The sequence below is a fragment of the Hoplias malabaricus genome, chromosome 1 (assembly GCF_029633855.1).
Source record: "Hoplias malabaricus isolate fHopMal1 chromosome 1, fHopMal1.hap1, whole genome shotgun sequence".
NCBI lineage: Eukaryota > Metazoa > Chordata > Actinopteri > Characiformes > Erythrinidae > Hoplias > Hoplias malabaricus.
The window spans coordinates 2,617,623-2,630,321 of NC_089800.1; the positions used below are offsets into that span (position 1 = coordinate 2,617,623).

The 12,699-nt window shown below is 45.7% G+C and overlaps 1 protein-coding gene across 3 annotated transcripts in view; it reads right to left on the reverse strand.

Moving 5' to 3' along the window:
* atp2c1 (ATPase secretory pathway Ca2+ transporting 1) overlaps positions 1-12,699 on the reverse strand; it is a 38,292-nt gene that overhangs the window by 15,555 nt on the left and 10,038 nt on the right. For all 3 annotated transcript variants that reach the window (XM_066643295.1, XM_066643304.1, XM_066643313.1), the window contains exons 2-3: positions 2,246-2,350; positions 1,226-1,342 (exon numbers count right to left, since the gene is read on the reverse strand). In XM_066643295.1, the coding sequence (XP_066499392.1) occupies positions 1,226-1,342; positions 2,246-2,350 (222 nt within the window). The remainder of the gene's footprint in view (positions 1-1,225; positions 1,343-2,245; positions 2,351-12,699) is intronic.

Genomic DNA, 12,699 nt, shown 5'->3' on the forward strand with positions numbered 1-12,699 from the left:
GGCAACACTGCAAGGACAAGAGGGAGGGAGGGAGGGAGACGTGTAATGAATTCAGAAAGAACAGGAAGGCAGTGGCTCGAGGCGCTTCACATGAGCGAGAAGAGCTCTTCGTATTGAGCTGGGTTTGGGGTCTTAGATTCATCCAATCAGCACAAAGCGCTGAGGAAACAAAGCAATGTTAGGAACAGAGTACACCAGTGGGACCAACACCAGCACAGGAACATCTGCAGTGTGCAGTCAGAAAACATGGGATAAAACAGGTCGTTTAGTGCAGCAATCCCAAACATTTGTGTCCAAATCATTAGCATCTTTAAATCCTTCAGAAGCGGCATGGTGGCGCAGCAGGTAGTGACACAGCTCCAGGGACCTAAATGTTGTGGGTTCGATTCCCGCTCCAGGTTACTGTCTGTGAGGAGTGTGGTGTGTTCTCCCTGTGTCCGCGTGGGTTTCCTCCGGGTGACTGTCTGTGAGGAATGTGGTGTGTTCTCCCTGTGTCCGCGTGGGTTTCCTCCGGGTGACTGTCTGTGAGGAGTGTGGTGTGTTCACTCTGTGTCCACGTGGGTTTCCTCCGGGTGACTGTCTGTGAGGAGTGTGGTGTGTTCTCCCTGTGTCTGCGTGGGTTTCCTCTGGGTGACTGTCTGTGAGGAGTGTGGTGTGTTCACTCTGTGTCCACGTGGGTTTCCTCCGGGTGACTGTCTGTGAGGAGTGTGGTGTGTTCTCCCTGTGTCTGCGTGGGTTTCCTCTGGGTGACTGTCTGTGAGGAGTGTGGTGTGTTCTCCCTGTGTCTTCGTGGGTTTCCTCCGGGTGACTGTCTGTGAGGAGTGTGGTGTGTTCTCCCTGTGTCTTCGTGGGTTTCCTCCGGGTGACTGTCTGTGAGGAGTGTGGTGTGTTCTCCCTGTGTCTTCGTGGGTTTCCTCCGGGTGCTCCGGTTTCTTCCCACAGTCCAAAAACACACGTTGGTAGGTGGATTGGCGACTCAAAAAGTGTCCGTAGTTGTGAATGTGTGTGTGTGTCTGTGTGTTGCCCTGTGAAGGACTGGCGCCCCCTCCAGGGTGTGTTCCCGCCTTGCGCCCAATGATTCCAGGTAGGCTCTGGACCCACCGCGACCCTGAACTGGATAAGGGTTACAGACAATGAATGAATGAATGAAATCCTTCAGAAAATTTTCAGGAACAGTTTAATACAACTATCCTCCTTCTGTCCTTCAGCGATGTGGCTGTCTCACCTGAGAGATGTACTTCTTCCAGAGCGGCTCATCCTCGCTGATGTCGAACTCGTTCCAGCCATGATACGCTCTCCTCCGACTCACTTCATCCAAAGTTAGACCGAACTGCAGGTCAGCCTAGAGACACAGGGAACCAGAGAGAGGAGAAATTATCAGAGGAAATGTACTCAGAGATACACAGCTTTCCCAAAATAACGCCTTCCCCAATGTAGCCATGACAACTCGGCAAGGTTCCTGGCGCTGAAGACACACAGAATAAATCCATTAGAGCAGATACAGCTAATAAATCCATTAACCAATCTCCATGGACATCAACGAAGAAAGAAAGAAAGAAGAAAGTGCTCTGAAACCAAATCTCCATTTCTCTGAGCAGCAGCATCCCTCAGAGCGAAGATTTCTATTAAAAAAAAAAATAATAAAAAAAAAACAGGGCCTTGACATTTTTTTACTTGATCAAGTTCTGTGTACGGAAAAGTTTCTCATTAAAATAGCTATCGTTATGAAGAAATCTCTTGTTCTGGGCACATTGACATTAATGTGGAGATCTGAGGTCCACCAACCCACACACTGTGACACAAGACCCCCCAGTCAGTTTTCTGTATGCCAAGTCAGAAAACGTCAAGTGCCGAGACTTTAAAATGGCTCCGCCCCCTCGTCTGAGTCTGTCCAATCACAGCAAAGATGAGGTTAAAGAAATACGGAGTAGAAAGAGAACAGAGTGAAAACAGCTAAAAAACAAGAGCTTCTGCTACTCGCTCTTCACTGCTGTGAGCTCAGGGTCGGGGTGAACAGCGAGCGGCTCAGTATCATTTAAAGGAACAGTGCTCTTTAGACGGGGGAGAACGCTGCTGTGGGGCTAAAGAAGCAGAACTGTGTTCCACTGTGGAGAAGAGGGGGAAAAGCGAGGTAAATCAGCCCAAAACACAAAGAGACATCAGAAAATCAGCTTTAGTTTCAGGCAATTCTTACAATGGTTAAGAGCTTCACATCCTGGACAAACATTTGCAGCAGTGTTGTTACCTGCAGTGCACACGCAACCTCGTTCACAGGAAGTTCACTGGCTTTTTTCGAGGTTAGTACCGGAACCATGTTCTCATCTTCACACCCGGGTTTACACTCAGCAAGCTGCAACAACACAAACAGAAATACATCAGTGAAGACGGTATCAGGGTTTAACCAGCGGTGGGCTCGGGGGTACGGGGATGGAACGATACGCAATTAAAAACACAGTGATTTTCTGTTGCGATTGTACACGTGACAGTGGATCAGATACAGGGAAATAGGCGGAAAAAGCTGAGAACCCTTTAGCCTATCCCCCACTGCTCTGCACATTCTGCGCTCTGATGTAGGACACAGTATTATGTGAAAGAACAGACATTTGCCCTAAAACAGACGCAGCTCTATTTTTAACCACGTCGCACGGAAAGCGCAAGTGAACGCTGATGGATTTGGGCGTTTCTCCGGCTTGACGTGCCCCAGTAAAAAATCACAGTACTGTATTTCCTCTGTTTTTGAGAGACCCTCTGCAGTATTAATGTCAGTGGAATCTAATCTCCGTGGAAAAAAAGGGGAACGTTAGTGGATTAACACACGCCGCAACTTCACAGATGTGCTTCACCACAAAAGATAAAACCATCATAATCCAATCTTTCCTCTCGGACAGGATTTACAAACACAACCGCCACAAACTTTCAGATTTCAGAGTAGAAATGAGCAACCATTTTCACGCAGATATATACACAACTCGGTTCACTAAACGCTAATTTAGTACAGAATAGAAAATATTCAGTACCAGCCCTACATTGTTTTACTTATCCAAGTTACAATAACGGGGCGGCACGGTGGTGCAGCAGGTAGGTGTTGCAGTCACACAGCTCCAGTGACCTGGAGGTTGTGGGTTCGATTCCTGCTCCGGGTGACTGTCTGTGAGGAGTGTGGTGTGTTCTCCCTGTGTCTGCGTGGGTTTCCTCCGGGTGACTGTCTGTGAGGAGTGTGGTGTGTTCTCCCTGTGTCTGCGTGGGTTTCCTCCGGGTGACTGTCTGTGAGGAGTGTGGTGTGTTCTCCCTGTGTCTGCGTGGGTTTCCTCCGGGTGACTGTCTGTGAGGAGTGTGGTGTGTTCTCCCTGTGTCCGCGTGGTTTTCCTCCGGGTGACTGTCTGTGAGGAGTGTGGTGTGTTCTCCCTGTGTCCGCGTGGTTTTCCTCCGGGTGACTGTCTGTGAGGAGTGTGGTGTGTTCTCCCTGTGTCTGCGTGGGTTTCCTCCGGGTGACTGTCTGTGAGGAGTGTGGTGTGTTCTCCCTGTGTCTGCGTGGGTTTCCTCCGGGTGACTGTCTGTAAGGACATTCCTTAAAATTCATTAAATTCCACAAATAAATAAACATTACATAGAGAAATCTGCAATCAAAATGTTGTATGTTAATGTGTAGCAGTGTAAATAAATCCAACAAAGCCAGCTATTGCCACTCCTTTAAAATGGAAGAGGAAAACGAAACAGATGCACTACATCCGATGAAACCAGACCCTAATCAGTTTGGTCTCAGTTTCAGCTCCATTAGGAAAGTGCTGGGGTTAAAGGAGAAGTCTCCGATGGGAATATTTCCTCTTGAAATCACAGTACAATGGAGAAGAAACATAATGAAAACTCCAGCAGCACGGCTGTGTCTGATCCACTCTACACCAGCACAACACACACTAACACACCACCACCACGTCAGTGTCACTGCAGCGCTGAGAATGATCCACTACCACATCACACCTGCTCTGTGGGGGTCCTGAGCGCTGAGGAACAGGGGGCAAGTATGCAGAGCAACAGAAGGACCACAATCTATAACTGTGGAACTACAAAGAGCTACTATATGATCAGCACTGGGTTAAACCCCTCTAAATGTGGACAGAGTCATGTCTGTTTCCAATCACAGGCCTTTAGAGGAGGACGTCTGGTTCCATTTACCACCACTGTCCACTAATGTGACTTTAATACCTCTAGGTCCAGAAAACTTTCCATCACTTTGTTTATTTATTAGCCATTCTCCCCTCGGACTGAAATTCTGAGACGTGAAGCATGGGGAAAAAATAAATACGGGATCAGAATATTAATAAAATCACAGAAATCCTTAAAATCCATGAATGAATGACTCACAGATAAATCAATCCCACTGACACTCACGGGACGACCTCCTTGCTTCTATTTTGGAGGCCGTTGTTAAGTGGGTTAAGACAAACCCGGATTTTAACTCCCACTGACGTTACACGGATACAGGGAAAAGACAAATGGAAGGCGGGAATAGGTGTAATATAATAATAATAAAAAAAAAGATCTACCTGTTTCTCTGATTTAACCTGTTCATCCGGTATGAATCCTTCAAATCAACAGAGGAACCCCTGCACACACTTCTACACACTCTCTCTCACACACAGCAGATAAAAGAGTCTTACATAAGTGTGTGTGTGTGTGTGTGTGTGTTGGAGAGGATTCCCCTTAATTAAAGATGACAAGTGCTTAGACTTGGATCAGACTCTCCTGCTGCTGCTGGTAAATTAGTGAATGGGCCATAAACGGAATCGTAGGGCTCACCTAATACATCGATAATATTGCTCAATATTAATTATATTTGATACAAAAGTTATACTTTATAATTAATTACTATTAATGTTTTATAAATGTTTTGGCACTGGAGAATATTTCAGATATTTTCCACTAATACTTTACACTTAAAAAAAAAAATAAAAAAAAATAAAAAATATATATATATATTCATTCATTATCTGTAACTCTTATCCAATTCAGGGTCGCAGTGGGTCCAGAGCCTACCTGGAATCATGGATCACTGGACCCCTGGAGGGGGCGCCAGTCCTTCACAGACACACACACACACACACACTTACACCTACGGACACTTTTGATTCGCCAATCCACCTACCAACGTGAGTTTTTGGACTGTGGGAGGAAACTGGAGCACCCGGAGGAAACCCACGCAGACACAGGGAGAACACACCACACTCCTCACAGACAGTCACCCGGAGGAAACCCACGCAGACACAGGGAGAACACACCACATTCCTCACAGACAGTCACCCGGAGGAAACCCACGCAGACACAGGGAGAACACACCACACTCCTCACAGACAGTCACCCGGAGCGGGAATCGAACCCACAACCTCCAGGACCCTGGAGCTGTGTGACTGCAACACTAACCTGCTGCGCCACCGTGCCGCCCAAATATATATATATTATAATATTATTTAAAATGCATTGGAATATGTTTTGGAAAATGAACATGATCCATATATTTGGAAACAAAACTAGCATACAACAACATTACTATTCAGTCTACAAGACTTTAGTATTGTACATTTCTGTTGAGGTTGTTGAAGCGTTTTGAACACAGTCTCAGTAAACGGCAGCCAAAAAGAACATCTGAATGGCATCTAGTTAATTTTTGACCACACTGAGGGCTTTTTATTTTCTGGACTCAGGACCACTAATGGTGCTTTTCCACTGCATTGGATCCGCTCGAATCCACTCGCTTTTAGCTGAATGCTCTTCCACCAGCACATCCCTGACCGTACATGATTAACATCATATCATTTACTGCATAAACCTGTCACATGCATCACTCAGCCTGACCAGCAAAGGTTCAATGCGAAGCATCTATTTTATACTTGGTGTAAAAAAAAAAAAAAAGTTTGACCTCAACATTGTGTTCTTTATGACAAAACTGGGCCACACACACACACACACCATCTGCAGCTGGTACAAGGTCACCCTCTCCATTGGTGATTTTCCACTGCATGGTCCCTACTCTGCTTCTCCACCAGGTGAATCAGGTCCTGGTTCTGGAAGCGGGTTCTTGTTTAGTGGCTGTTCTCTCGTGGTTCAGAGCGAGTCGAGTAGGGACTAAACCGTGGCGTGTAAACCTTGCAGAGCGCTGATTGTCCAGAGAGAGTCGTTACTCTACGCCACGCAACGCAGACGACCAGCACCAACTCTCCATCTGTAAAATCTCCAGCTGCAGCAGAGATCACGTTTGTTTTTATCCGACTCACGACGGCAGCTCATAAAATGACGCCGCGGTCTTTTGAAGAGGTTCAAACGCTCCTTGGATCGGTGGCCGACGAAAGAATCCAGCGAGAGCTGGACGCTGCAACAAGGAAGGAACAAACTCTACTGATCTGTCTGAACTGATGACGGAGCTGGGTTCAGTCCCAAACAACAACAACACGCCGATACACCATGAGTACACACCGCTTAACGTTACCGCCGCCGTTGTTGTGGTTTCCAAAGACCACTGTTCCTGTTAAAGATGGGGTTTTGAGACGACACCGGATACATTTTGTGGGGAAGCTGTGGGAGTGGAAAACCAAAGCAGAGTCTTGTAGAGTGCAGTAGAGTCGGTACCATGAAATGGAAAAAATGTAATTTGATTGCTGCTTACGCTCTGTGTCCAATGAGCTCCATTCAATGTGTTTGGGACGAGCCAGAACAATCACCAAACATCCTGTTATGACCTCACTTATGTTTATGTGGCTGCCACCAAATCCTCACAGCAATAGTTTAATCCATAATGAGACCTTCCTATAAGAGCAGAGGCTATTGTTAATCCTCTCTAGACAAACTCCTCTGAAAGGACACGATTAATCGTACAATTACCATTCAAAACTATTCATTTCACCCAAATGCAAACAGATTGGACATATGTAAATAAACCCACAATGTCCACAGACACACACACATGCACACACCTTCACCCCTCATCCAGAGCCATTCGACACACACCTTTATTTGCATTGCGATTTGGGTGGCTAAATAAAACAAAAGCATTTAGAACCAAAGCTTTAGCTCTTAAAACCCCCTCCACCATCACCTTCCCCCACCAACCCCAGCCCTGGTTTCTGAACCTGTGCAAGTTTAAAATGGTCCATTTACAGAAAGAAATAATAAAAACCCCACCCTAGATCCGGTATCTGGTCTCTCCATGAGCTCTGCCTGCTCTCAGGAGATAAACTCCAGGTGCATGATGGGAAAATTCCTCAACAGTGATAGTGATAGCGCTGCCCTTTAGTCCAAACACAGGGAAATGGAGACGTGAAAAAACAAAAGCCTGGGGCTCGTATCAAAAAGCACAGGTCACACAAAACCAACTTCATACACTTCCTATAGAACATGGCTGTGCTCTTCTGGGAAGGCTTTACACAGGATGCCTGAACATTGCTGCGGGGATTTGATGGCATTCGCCATCATAAAAAGCAAAGGTGTTCGATGGAGATCTTTGGAGATCACACTTCCACAGCCCCGGCTTATTTGGGGGGTGAGGGGTGGTTTACAGATATGTTTATACAGATCTGGGCAGTGTATGTTCTCCTCCGGTGTGTTTAGCTGTCCAGTGCTTGAAAAGATGCAGAGGATGGGCATCTCAGAGGAAGCACATTCTCGCCTCCACCCTAAAGAGGCTGTGGGGGGGGGGGGGGTTACTGTGTGCGACTGTGGTGTGGGTGGAAGACTCACTGATTGGAGGAGGGTGGTAATGGAGATGAGAAAATTAAAAAAGGATTGAGATCCACACATTTACATTTGTATAAATGAACGATAAATAAAACAGAGCAAAACTTTGTGTTAAATGGGTACTGTGTGTGTGATGTGGAACTTTGTGTGTACACTACGTACTGCAGTGTGTTGTGGGATTATTACAGTGCAATGACTATGTTTTCAGACACCACCACAAAACAGCAGAACCTCTAAATATAGAGCACACTACAGAGTGACTGTGGCCACAGTCTGAGTTTAACAACGAGCAAATACAAAACTGAAACTCATACACATCTTTATATATTACTATCAAACTACTGCATAGTGGGCCTGTCATTTTCCAGGAAGCTGTATACTGTATATGTTTAATAAAAACGATTACAATTATTAACGAACAGATAATCACTGGGTCTCCTCTGGGACTTGATTAAACATGTTTCCAACAACAAACTGTTGCAATAAAAAGCTGATAACTGCTACTGAGGAGAACACAATAAAGGACATTAATCTGTTGGACTCACCATGATTACAGTTTTGCTGATCTTCCAAATCACTAGGAAGTATCTGGAGGGTTAAAAAGGGAAGACTCTGTAGTTCTCCTATGAGAAATTCCCAAGAGGCCGCCTCAGAAAGAGGCCTTTCACTTTCTGCAGGGCACCAACGGCGCCAAACCGCGAATGTGCTCCTGACCTGGAGGGTGTTAGAGACTTTCCGGGGTTATAACACCTTCATCTCAGGGCCCGGAATTTTAAGCAGAAAAGAGAGAAATCTCAAGAGGAAGGGGTTAGAGGGGGCACAGAATGACGAAAAGAACACAATCAAAACAGATCAATTTCAGCAGCGATTTCTAAAGAAACACACCAAGAATGACGGGTCATATGACAATGAGAGAGAGAAAGAAAGACAAACAAAAGAAGTATTGTTTGCCCAGACTCCTGTTTTAAGGAACAGTCAGAGAGGTAGGGACATAGTGTGGAAAACTTCCTAAAGCAGCGGTTCCTTTTTTCTGATCCTGAGGCTTAAGCAAACACGAGCTGCATTGTAATAGGAGAATAAGTTGACAGTCTTTTCACTAGCGTCATGCCTCGTGATAACACACGGGAACAATTTGTTTAGGGCGGTTATTGTTTAAAAAAAAAAAGGTACACTATTTGTATTCAATCTTAACAGCATTAACCTAAGGAGGAGCAGCGTTACCTTGGAGACAGGTGTTGGAGACATACACATCTATGAGTAAATGTAAAGCTTAGCAACGTTCTCCTAACAGTGCCTCCTAACTACAAGTGATGAGAGTGACTGCCACGGCAAAGTAGCATTACACCAGGGGCCTCATAAGCGCCAATTTACTGGAGAATGTTGTTGTGCCCCACTAAAATCACAGCAGGGAAAAGTCTATTTTATCCTGGACTGATGAGCAGAATTACAGGACACACTGCACACATTCACTACAGGAACTACATTTCCAATAATGCACTACATTTCAAATTCCCGACATTTCAGCGCCTAACGCTTTCAGTTAGAGCCAGTATATTTTGTTATTTTGCAGAGTAATGGCCATACGTAAAACGTCAGCAAAGAAATAGACAAGGTAATGATAGCTCATAGATATAGGCTTTAGTTGTAGCTGCTTGTAACTGTATAACCCTAACCCTGGCCTCAGAAAACCCAGTCCAACAGTTTCATATCCCAATACTCTTGGCATTGAGCAACTCATATGTGGTTCCTCAAATGAAGTCCACAATGAGTGCAGATGCACTAAAAAAACCTTAACTGACCCATGTCAGGTTTGGTCTAGAAGTACTTCTGGTCACTCGTACGTTAGCGTGTCTTGCTCCGTCAATACGCCGAATCTGCATTATCTGTTTCTCCTGATACTTCCAGTTCCCCAATTTCTCACGACTCTCCACATCTAACAGCAGATTCAGAGAGAGTTACCAGCCCCCTTTCCTAATAATGACCCCCATTTAGTTTCTGGAAAAACCCATTAGCAGCAGAAGGTGATTTAGAGGAGACCGCAAAAGTGGAGCACGGGCTGTTGGAGCAGAGACGGAGGCAAAAAGACAGACTCAGGCAGGAGAAAGGGCTGAGAAATCCAACTACAGGGGGTTTACAAACTGATTTAAGCATTTGTTCGGTGTTTGGAAAAGTGACGAATAATTTTTCATTGCTAAAAATGAAACAGGAAGGTCACATGCTTCTAAAAACCCAAACAACTGACAATGAAATAAACTATAAATGAAACTACAGTATGTGTTGGAGGTGTTGTACATAGTGCAACATTTCATATGGGATCAATAAAGTATGTATCTATGTATACGCCATAGAACCAAACGTCCCGCACAAGACCAAAGACAATAATCAGCTTCTGTAATAAAACTAAAGTAAGCATGTTATTCAGTGTTCTCCCTGTGTCTGCGTGGGTTTCCTCCGGGTGACTGTCTGTGAGGAGTGTGGTGTGTTCTCCCTGTGTCTGCGTGGGTTTCCTCCGGGTGACTGTCTGTGAGGAGTGTGGTGTGTTCTCCCTGTGTCTGCGTGGGTTTCCTCCAGGTGACTGTCTGTGAGGAGTGTGGTGTGTTCTCCCTGTGTCTGCGTGGGTTTCCTCCGGGTGACTGTCTGTGAGGAGTGTGGTGTGTTCTCCCTGTGTCCGCGTGGTTTTCCTCCGGGTGACTGTCTGTGAGGAGTGTGGTGTGTTCTCCCTGTGTCTGCGTGGGTTTCCTCCGGGTGACTGTCTGTGAGGAGTGTGGTGTGTTCTCCCTGTGTCTGCGTGGGTTTCCTCCAGGTGACTGTCTGTGAGGAGTGTGGTGTGTTCTCTCTGTGTCCGCGTGGGTTTCCTCCGGGTGACTGTCTGTGAGGAGTGTGGTGTGTTCTCCCTGTGTCTGCGTGGGTTTCCTCCGGGTGACTGTCTGTGAGGAGTGTGGTGTGTTCTCCCTGTGTCTGCGTGGGTTTCCTCCAGGTGACTGTCTGTGAGGAGTGTGGTGTGTTCTCTCTGTGTCCGCGTGGGTTTCCTCCAGGTGACTGTCTGTGAGGAGTTGGTGTGTTCTCTCTGTGTCCGCGTGGGTTTCCTCCGGGTGACTGTCTGTGAGGAGTGTGGTGTGTTCTCCCTGTGTCTGCGTGGGTTTCCTCCCACAGTCCAAAAACACACGTTGGTAGGTGGATTGGTGACTCAAAAGTGTCCGTAGGTGTGAGTGAATGTGTGTGTGTGTCTGTGTTGCCCTGTGAAGGACTGGCGCCACCTCCAGGGTGTATTCCCACCTTGCGCCCAATGATTCCAGGTAGGCTCTGGACCCACCGCGACCCTGAACTGGATAAGGGTTACAGATAATGAATGAATGAATGAATGAATGATGTAAGCATGTTATTCAAATTCCACCTTAAATTGTGCGGTGGCTCCATTTTGGTTCCTCAATTTCTTACTGAAATTTTAGTAGTGATTAATCTGTTACTACACTCTATGAGACAATCCCGAACACCATTTCTGACTGTTGTTTTCCCCATGGGTTTTCCGGCACGTACATGAATATTATCCCATGTGTGGCTTTTTTAAAGACGTATTTAATACGATGAGGTTTTTACAACATTCAAGTCGTTCTGATTATAATTAACTCAGCAGTAAAGCTGTTACTCGACGTGAAACCACTGTCTCAAAGCCGTGACGCAGTTCTAACGGTTTTGTTTGTTAAAATGACAAAAGAAACAACACACAGCTCTGCAAACTATAGAACACACACAAAGCATTTTTCCAGGAAAGAAACCTAATATTTCTGTTCTCACTGAAGAGTGTCACGTTCCTGATCATTTACAGGAATCGTCAGATCCCGAAAGCCACAGAATAAAGAACAAAATGAACTGGAAATAACTCAGCAACAGGAGCACGGCCATTTTACAGACATTACATTATAAAAATACTATCTATTGTTTTTTAAATATATTGTTATAAATATCACCAAAATAGGCATCAGTTCTCGTAGTCTATAAAAGTGAAAACTCCAGAAAATGTTAGATGTAGAATTAAAAACCTTACACCTGTACAACCGTCTGATGTAAGCATTTACCACATTCAAATAAAGTTATAACAGAGCAAGCGAGAGAGAGAGAGAGAGAGAGAGAGAGAGAGAGAGAGATAGACGGGAGAGAGAGAGAGAGAGAGATAGATGGGAGAGAGAGAGAGAGAGAGAGAGAGAGAGAGAGAGAAAAGAGAGAGAGAGAGAGAGGGGAGAGAGAGAGAGAGAGATAGACGGGAGAGAGAGAGAGAGAGAGAGATAGATGGGAGAGAGAGAGAGAGAGAGAGAGAGAGAGAAAAGAGAGAGAGAGAGATAGACGGGAGAGAGAGAGAGAGAGAGATAGATGGGAGAGAGAGAGAGAGAGAGAGAGAGAGAAAAGAGAGAGAGAGAGAGAGGAGAGAGAGAGAGAAAAGAGAGAGAGAGAGAGAGGAGAGAGAGAGAGAGAGGGGGAGAGAGAGAGAGAGAGAGAGATAGACGGGAGAGAGAGAGAGAGAGAGAGAGAGAGAGAGAAAAGAGAGAGAGAGAGAGAGAGAGAAAAGAGAGAGAGAGGAGAGAGAGAGAGAGAGAGAGAGAGAGAGAGGGGGAGAGAGAGAGAGAGAGAGGGAGAGAGAGAGAGAAAAGAGAGAGAGAGAGATAGACAGGAGAGAGAGAGAGATAGATGGGAGAGAGAGAGAGAGAGAGAGAGAGAGAGAGAGAAAAGAGAGAGAGAGAGAGAGAGGAGAGAGAGAGAGAGAGAGGGGGAGAGAGAGAGAGAGAGAGAGAGAGAGAGAGAGAGAGAGAGAGAGAGAGATGGCAGAGACAGGGAAATGTTGAATCAGACAGATATCACAGAGCTGTGAATCCACAAGAGGGACAGGGTGAGGAAAGAGAGAGAAAAGAGAAAACAAAGATGGAAGATACACACTCCAGTTCAGAAAGCAGACGAATCTTCTGGTGTAAAAAAAAATAT